Source organism: Anastrepha obliqua, chromosome 2 (genome assembly GCF_027943255.1).
Source record: "Anastrepha obliqua isolate idAnaObli1 chromosome 2, idAnaObli1_1.0, whole genome shotgun sequence".
NCBI classification, from domain to species: domain Eukaryota; kingdom Metazoa; phylum Arthropoda; class Insecta; order Diptera; family Tephritidae; genus Anastrepha; species Anastrepha obliqua.
In genome coordinates, this window is record NC_072893.1 from 49463345 (window position 1) to 49472125 (window position 8781).

Here is an 8781-nt window from a genome sequence, read left to right on the forward strand (position 1 = left end):
GGCATAGACATATCGCAGCGAATAAAGATCTAGCGGCTACGTTGGCTGGGTCATGTCGTCCGAATGGACAGAAACACTACGGCTCTTAAAGTATTCGATGCGGTACCAGCTGGTGGTAGCAGAGGAAAAAGAAGGCCTGCTCTGCGTTGGAAAAATCAGATGAAGAAAGACTTGGCTTCACTTGGTGTGTCCAACTGGCGCCGGGTGACAGGAAAAAGAAACGACGGGCGCGCTTTGTTAAGCTCGGCCAAATTCGCGTAGCCAGTTTTCGCGCCAATCAAAAAAAAGAGAAGTCTCAAAGCGAGGTAATTTCGCAAACGCTCACCGATTCAACATAATTTCTGTGAATGCGAAGGGAACTTATTTTGCGATATTCTGTGCATCTGATGAAATCAAGTGATGCGGCAAGAGAAGTTCAAGCTACAAACTAGAAAAATGATTATCACCAAAGCGTTCGGCATAACTGAAACAACTTTAAGAGGTGTAGGTGATCCGAATGTCGCGTTTCTGAGCTGGTATTATTTGGAAAAAAGTAAAAAAAAAAAAATTAAAAAAATAATAAAAAAATTAAAAAAAAACTATGCTCAAAACAAAACCAAAGATAAAATGAAACCTCAAAATTGACAAAAGAGCAGAAACGAGTACGCATCTCATTAAAACTAAAGATACAAGATTGACCAGAATTCAAATGCAGCTTAATTCGGCAGTTGGCAAGCTGGAAACTCGTGCTTTTTGAAAGCGGTATTCTGCTTTTGTTATGTTATTTGTTTTTTATATTTTGTTTTCACTGCTTTTGTACCGCTGCTGTGTAATGGTGAACTGCTTCCGCATCTTGAGGAAAGATTTAATTGCAAATACAAACACATTTAATTGAATATATCGATTGAGTTCTTTATTTACAAGACAAAACTGAAGGTACACATCTGTCTATTTAACAAAATAAATAAACAATTCAACTATTCCATTCGACTTCCTTTAATTTTACTGCACCGGCAGGTACATTTTGCTTAAATTTCCACTCAAAATCTCATTCTCAGCATCCGGGCGCGGTCTTTCATAACCATAACCACCAATACTGAAGCCGCTGCTCACTTGTGTTGTTTGGTCACCATTGCTGAACTCCACACTTCCCCCAAAGCCTGAACGTAGTCCGACACCATCACTACTAATAACGGCACTGGTTGCAGTCTGCGCTTTCGCGCCATCTTCTTTACCGCCAACGGCAAGCACTTCAAAACTGCTACTCGGAATGCCAGTGCTTATCGCGATTTCGCTTTCTGTATCCTGCGTTGTGGATATCAATGATGTAGATTTCTCCGTCGTAGACACAATCTCCGATGTGGATGTCTCGAATGTGGATATCCCCGTTGTAGAGACTGCAAAATCATTTTTAGTTGTAGTTACAAACGCGGGCGCTTGAGCGAGTACTGTGGGCTGAACAGCGATAGCAGTAGTGCCAACAGTGGTGCCAACAGGAGTGCCAGCAGTAGTGCCAATAGTGGCGCCAAAAGTGGTGTCAGTATTGCCGCCAAAAGTGGTCCCAGTAGTGGTGCCAGTATTACTGCCAATATTGCCGCCAATAGTGGCGCCAGTAGTGCTGCCAACATTGCCGCCAATAGTAGTGCCTACAGCTGCCCCGATTGTTGTGCTTAAAACTGATTTTTCTGTGCTTGTTACTATTGGTGCTTTTTCCGTGGTGGTGGTGCTGGTGGTGGTAGTAGCGCGAGTAGTCGTTACCGGCGCCTTTGTAGTTACCTCCGATGTAAAGCTATTATACGTTTCCGTTGTTCGTCTCGTTGTGGTTGTGGGTCTGCTAGTAGTGGCGCCTCCTTTGAATTTGAAGCCGAATCCGAAACCGCCACCGATGCTGCCACTGGCACCAGCGCCGCCACCAAATCCGGAAAGTAGACTAGTGATGAAACTCAGTTTGCGACTTATAATGCTAGCGGGTAATTGAAATAGGCCACCGGATGCTGAAGAGGAAGAGAACGACGAGGAAGACGAGGAGCTTGTGCCGGTAGTTGGAGCTAAAAGTAAAATAAGGAAAGTTGTTGTAATTTTGTTTCATTAAATTAAGAGGAGAACAGTTATCTTTGTAGATGTTGTGTTTTGTAAATAAAATAGGTTAAAGTCCATGAGGTATTATTATTAAAATCTTAAGGTTGACGTGGCCTCAAGAATATGGAGTTAATACTTCTGACCAAGAAGCACATCCCGTTAAAAATTAGCATGCAAACTTGCTCAAATACGCTAACCACAAAGAGGTTTTAAAGTACCTAGGCATAAGACTGGACCCAAGACTAACCTTCTGGGCTCAAATAAAGTATGAAGCAGAGAAAGCCGCTAAGGTGACATCCCTACTCAGTAGACTGATGGCAAAAATTTGGGTCCAACTCAAACGAAATGGGAAATAATGATGGCTACCACCCTCTCCGGTTTCTTATACGGAGCTGAACTGTGAAAAATGCGCTGAAGGTAAATCACCGGTGTAAGCTCTTTGCATCAGTACAATGAACAGCAGCTCTGAACTTGTGTCTGCCTACCGCACACTATCAGGACCAGCCGTTCAAGAGATAAGTGGTTCAATAACGATAGATTTGCTAGTGTTTGAGAGGAAAAATCAGTAGGCATGAAATAACGAGAGTATGGATGAAGGAGTAAGTAAACTTGTGGCGCGCGGCATAAAAGACAAATCGATAAGGCTATGGCAAGACCGCTGGAGAAACGAAGAAACCCCGATTGGTCGGGCTAAGACGTCGCTAGACATGGTACAGCAGGAACTTCAGTGAAGTAAATTTTTATGCAAACCAAATGCTTTCGGGGTACGGATATTTCCAGAAATACCTGTCCAAAAGAGGGGAATGCGAAAACTTCACGCACATTGCGAACAAGAACGTCGAATAATGTTGGAGAATGCAGCCAGCCACATGACCACTGAAAATATAATCGACAAGATGCTAAGCAGAGAGGAAACTGAGGAAGATGATTTTCCACATCAGTGGTTTCGCAAAAAAAATTCTCCGCTTGAAAAAGCGAGACGTGGACCCAGGCATACAAGTATATGTAGATCTTGTTTGATGAGGAAGATAGGGAACGCCACTCTGAAGTAATGCGAAAGCGGCTCCAGAGTGGACGATGGTTCCAAAAGAGGTGGAGTTTTATTTACTTTCCGGACATATGGTACCACTAGTGCGACGGCAGCTTGGATGATGCATTATTATATTTTTTCAGACTTCGCTGGACGACGTAAATTATCAGACCAAAGAGGTAGCGGAAAATGATTGTTCCACAAATGGAGGCAACTAAAGTTTTAAGTCGGCTCCGAACGGCAAATGAATTTTTATGAGGATGTTTTTCATGGCAAAAATATTGGCGGAGGTTTGTCATTGTCTGCCAAGGGGGAACGCTATGAGAAATATTTTTGTTTTTTTATCATTGGCATTTCGAACTTCGCACTTTTAGAAAAGGCTTTTTCTTCATTTTGGTGTTTCACGGAGACTCGATAATCACGCACCAACCAATTCGGCTGCGGCGGCCGCCATCGAATCAAAATTAGCCTTACTTGTTTGATTTAGTTTTGTTTTTTTTTTCCTATGCACCTAATTTTACCTTCTGAAATATTTTTTTTTTCATTATTCCAATTGTTATTAGAACAGGTATACTTGGTAGCTCGGTGTAAGGGGTCTTTCAAAATACAAAAAAAAAAAAAAATGTTTTAAGATGAAATATGTAAAACTTTCGATTCTTTCAGAATACGACTCTTAACAATTCCATGTGAAAAATGACATCACTTAAATGTTCACCATGGCATTCTGGGCCGTTTGCAGCTAAACTCAGCCAAACAGTCGATTCATGAAAGCTTAATTGTTGAGAACGATGTTGAATGCTGTTCAGGAGCACTTTGCGCACAGCAGCAAATTGGCAATTTAGGTTCTGGTCTGCCAGTTCTTCTTCTATCCTTGGCAGCCAGTTTCTTAAAATTTTTTCACCAACTTTTGAATTGTCGACTCATCCGGAGTTTTTCAAAAAGGTTCCATTTTCCACTAGTTCCATCAAAAAAATTACGACTTTTGCAATATGTTGTTTTTAAGGTTGGCTTAGGTTTGGTTATGGGGGTAATCGGTCTGTACGACCAACTCACTTAGTTGTGAATCCACTATGCAATACGGGAACTTAAGTTATTTTTCCTCGTGGAACCATTTTGTGGCTTTTATGAAGCGCAGGATTGGTCCCATCTCCACGCCGGACAATTCTCTAAGCGAATTGAAAAAATATTTTCCTAGAAAACCAGCTCTGGTTTTAGCTAAGGCTGGATAATTGGAAAGGAAATGCTTAACTCTTTGTTATTTTTTCTCATCTCTATAAGTTCTGCAATATTCATGGGATAAAGCTCCTAGTTACAAGGAATGCCTGCCAAATAGCCTACGACCGGTTATACAAGCCACGACCTTCGAGATATCCTCTCTTGAAAGGCTAAGCAGTTTTTTTGAATTTTTCTTATTTATTTTCGGCTATAGTAGCCTAGATGTTACACAAGTGTCTTCATTTCCCCATAACCTATTGGTCTCCTGGATAATATTTTTTTTTGTATCCTTAATTTTCTTGTGGCCATATGGTCATCCCAATGTTACTTCTATCACTGAGCAGTTGAAGAGTAGTACCTTTTCGGGCTAACTCCTCGGCTTTACAATTTCTCTTAATGTCTCTGTACTACGGAACCCAAATAAGGTTGACCTCGAATATGACACTAATATCATTTAGGGCTGTCCAGCCTTACTGTACAACCTTTGTTCCCCCAGTATAGCCGCATTCATTTGTTTAATGGCCGTCCGACTATCCGATAATATATTTATTGTAGTGTTTGTTACGGCATGTAGCCATTTCTTTTATAGCCTTCTGCCTGATAGACGCTGCAGGTGTCTGGTAGTCGGACAGATAGTTTAAGCCCAAGTTACCTAGAAAATACACCAACCTTATCATCTAGGTTGAAACCATCTGTATAGAAATTCAATTTCCCCCTTCACCATGGCCTTGGGGTCTGCCACTGTTTTCTTGGACGGTATTAATTCCCCCCTTCTCCGTGGCCTTGATGTCTGCCACTCTCTTCTTGACGGTATGCTCGTCTTGAGGAGTCTGTTGAAGGTGGGTCTAGGAATGGATTTCTCGTTTATGATTATTTAGAGTGTGCAAAATAGAGTTCTGGCCAAATCACCGGTATTTCCATAGCGCCATGTTGTTCTTAAGGATCGACTATTTTCATAATAAGTTTCAGTAATTTTAACGCGTTGTTTGTTCGTGTAAAATTGTACATCAGTCAAAGATGCCAAAAAACAGGTACCGTCTAGGAACTATTCACTACCTTTCATCTAGGCGCCACTTTTGAAAGACCCTTTATAATATATGGAAAATCTTTGAAAAATTCTATCACGAAATTATTAGTGCATATTCAAACAAAATATTCTAAGATTTGAAGTAACTGCTACTTTTCTCTATATTTCCGTATGAAAGTACTTTCCCAATCACAATACCTCCAACGTCACAATACTTATCAAACAACTACATTCCACTTGCACTCCATACCACCTTCACCTTCACCTACCTCTGGTCGTTAAGACAAAGAAATTTGACGGCAGCAAAAAAAATGGTTTCGCCTCAGTCTGTTGCCACAACACGGCCAAGGTGCCGAGCAGGAGCAGTGTGACTGCCAGTTTTGACATGTTGGCTGCTTCAAATGCTATACTTTAATAAATTTTAACGCTAAAATATTCTACTTCCGCCACTTATACTCGTATCAGGAAAATATCACTGTGAACTTTTACTGATTCTGCTTGTGTCGCTAACGTCTTTGGCATTCGCCTACTAATTTGGTACTGAGGTTGTGTTTTTGGTCAGCTATTCACTTAACACACGAAAAACCAAAGCTAGAGCATATCCATGTTGCGAATCTGTGAAATACCTGATCAGGTGTACGCTAATAATAAAAATATTGTACTAATGGGGTGACGCATGCAAACTTGGCAGGTATAGGCCAAATTTCTCATTAACCACCAATTAAATTCACTCAACTTTAACGTTGCCTTTCGCCTGTTTGTTAGAAATAAACGTTTTACGGCATTTTCATGTTTTATGTGCAGAGTGGGTTCTGAACTAGCGACCTTCGATATGCCATGCATGAATACACCACCTTGCTAAATCTGCTACTCGTATATACATATGTCTAGACATATATACGCTTATGTGTGCGTGTATGAAGTACAATCAGCGCAATACTGTTAATCGAAATCAATGTCTGCTTTGTTAGCACTATTTTTTGCCAAATCTCTTGCATCTCCTTCGTATTTAATTTGTTTATTTATGCATATTTTTTACTAACGAGTATTTTTGTGTTCCGCGATCCACAAGCAGCGCAATGATAAAAATGTTCTCTTCAAGCCACTGTCAGCGTAGCATAAATCTTCTCTGTCCATTACCAGTCATTGTTAATGGGCACCCAGTAGACGTGTAGAATTTTTAATGTTTCATAATAAAATTACAACAAAGATGTAGTATTGTGTACAAAAATGGTACAAGAAAGACGGCAAGTAATGAAATGAAACGTGACTTTTTATTTATTCCATCGTTGGCCGGCGACATTCACGCCATTCTCGAAATGTGTACGCGTGCGCATGCGTCACACTTTTATGGGCAGACAGACCAATTTCAGGTGCTACTCTTAAACCTTTACACCTTTTTCAGATTTTTGTTTTGTTTTTGTAATTATTCCAGGAAAATTTGTAGCGTTTTAAACTCCAGCACTGGAGTCGATGACTGCTTTATTTGCCAACTTAATGCTGGTGGGGAAATACTACTGCGGTTAAATTCTTGAAATATATCTAAATGCAAGAACAGGGTCAACTCATTAGCGCTTGAGGAGCGGCGATGTTTGCTGTCTGTATTTAATGATACGTAGATATGTTCAGTTAATGAATTTTAGAAAATTTCCTTAATTAATTAGTATGTTGTGACTTTAGTTTCAGAAATTTATTTAAACCTGAAATTAAACTTGAGTGAACACATTGCGCTTGGTAAAAAAAAAAAACCAAAAAAAAAAAAGACCAGAAAACCAAACGTCGCACACATACTTATATCCTTTAAAAGTTATGCCGAATACGCTGGCGATAATTGATTTTCAAGACTTGCACAAATAAGAGAATTGCTCGAGTTTGGCGTTGAGTTGATATGATCGCTTGATCATATGATCTCATCATCATATGCGCGATTTATTTCACATCAAAATTTTTCCTTACTTGTTATCGATATAAATCGATCGGAAATCTATCTTTTGCTAGCTTATTTGATGGAGTAAATCTCTTTGCAGAAATTTTCAAATCTTATTTTAGGCGCGTTATATTCGTCACTTCTCTGCTCACTTCATGAAAAATTTGCTTGTGAAAGCAACAACAAAGTTATAGAGCAAGATTTAGCGCTGGCGCTTATTTTTATACCTCATGAAACTGGTCTAACTCACTATTTTCAATGCTGTCGACTTTCTTTCCAGAGAGTTTCATAAGACCGCGTTCATACAGAACAACTTTTGATACTTCAACCATGCGAATTCTTTTTTGATGTTGTCCGTTCCGTTCACACACTGCAACAGTGTTTAGTCTATAATCAACAACAACATGAAGAAGAAGAAGTAACGAGTTAAAGCAACAAATGCTTATCTCTTTTTTTTAATTTTCATAGACCCTCGAGTGGATTTCTGAAACCAAGCTGAGCCTGTTTATTTCCATCACCTCTCGCCGTGGAGCTACCGTCAAGTATTAACTCGCGGAGAGGAAAGGCGATTAGCCACCGCCGCCACCGCAATCTTTCCAGACGACTCATCTCTTTTATAATCGCCTGCCGCATTCCACTTTTTCTTCGAGCGCAGCATATGATGCACAAATTTTTCCGGCAACGGAGGTTCTCCGAAGATTCTATGAAGAACGTGGATGCTTTTTCCTTGGCGTATTCGAAGTGTGCTTTGAAAGACAGCCTTTTTTCTATCATTATTCCCAAGTATTTGGTTGCGGGAACGATCGATATGTTAAAGTCTCCGAATCTTAAAGAGAAATCTTTTGGTTTTTTTCGGCTGGATATAAGTACTGCTTCGGTCTTTTGTTGCGCTGTATCACACTTCAGAAGACTTCGTGAGTTCGAGGATGACGAATATAGTGGCAGGCCATCGAATCCGATAACTGATGAAAACTTCAATCAAGAGAACAGTTGATCAAAGAAGAAAGCGATGCTCACGGTTTTTATGGATTACAACAGAATTGTACAGCACGAATTTTTGCCAGAAAGTCAGACATTTAATAAGGATTATTATTTGGGCGTTATGAGAGGTTTACGTGAAGCAATTCATCAAAAAAGAAAGAATTTTTGGAAAAATCACTCCTGGATTTTGCACCATGATAACGCATCAAGGCACAGTACCATCAGTACTCGGGAATTTTTGACCTATAACAAAACGAATGACGTTCAACAGCCGACGAATGCACCTGATATACCTAGTTCTATGCAATTTTTTGTTTTTTTTTCTGTTTGATCGAGTCAAAGAACCACTACGAGGAGTGCATTTTAATAGCCGAAAGGAAATAATGGACAATTCGAAGACTGCTCTGATGGCTATACCGAAACGAGGGTTAGGCAGAAATATTTCGACAACTGGATGAAACGCAGGCATAAGTGAGCTGCAGTTGATGGGGAGTACTTTGATGGCGATAATAATACTTTTGAAGAATAATCTTATACAGGGTC

General features: G+C 40.0%; 1 protein-coding gene across 1 annotated transcript; it reads right to left on the reverse strand.

Annotated features, from left to right (window-relative positions):
* Nucleotides 1-981: 981 nt before the first annotated feature.
* On the reverse strand, nt 982-5717 carry LOC129238135 (uncharacterized). Its single transcript, XM_054873172.1, has 2 exons — nt 5600-5717; nt 982-2027 (listed from the first exon to the last, which is right to left on the reverse strand). Exons 1-2 carry the CDS (start codon nt 5715-5717, stop codon nt 982-984), a joined length of 1164 nt encoding a protein of 387 aa, XP_054729147.1.
* Between the last annotated feature and the right edge of the window lie 3064 nt (nt 5718-8781).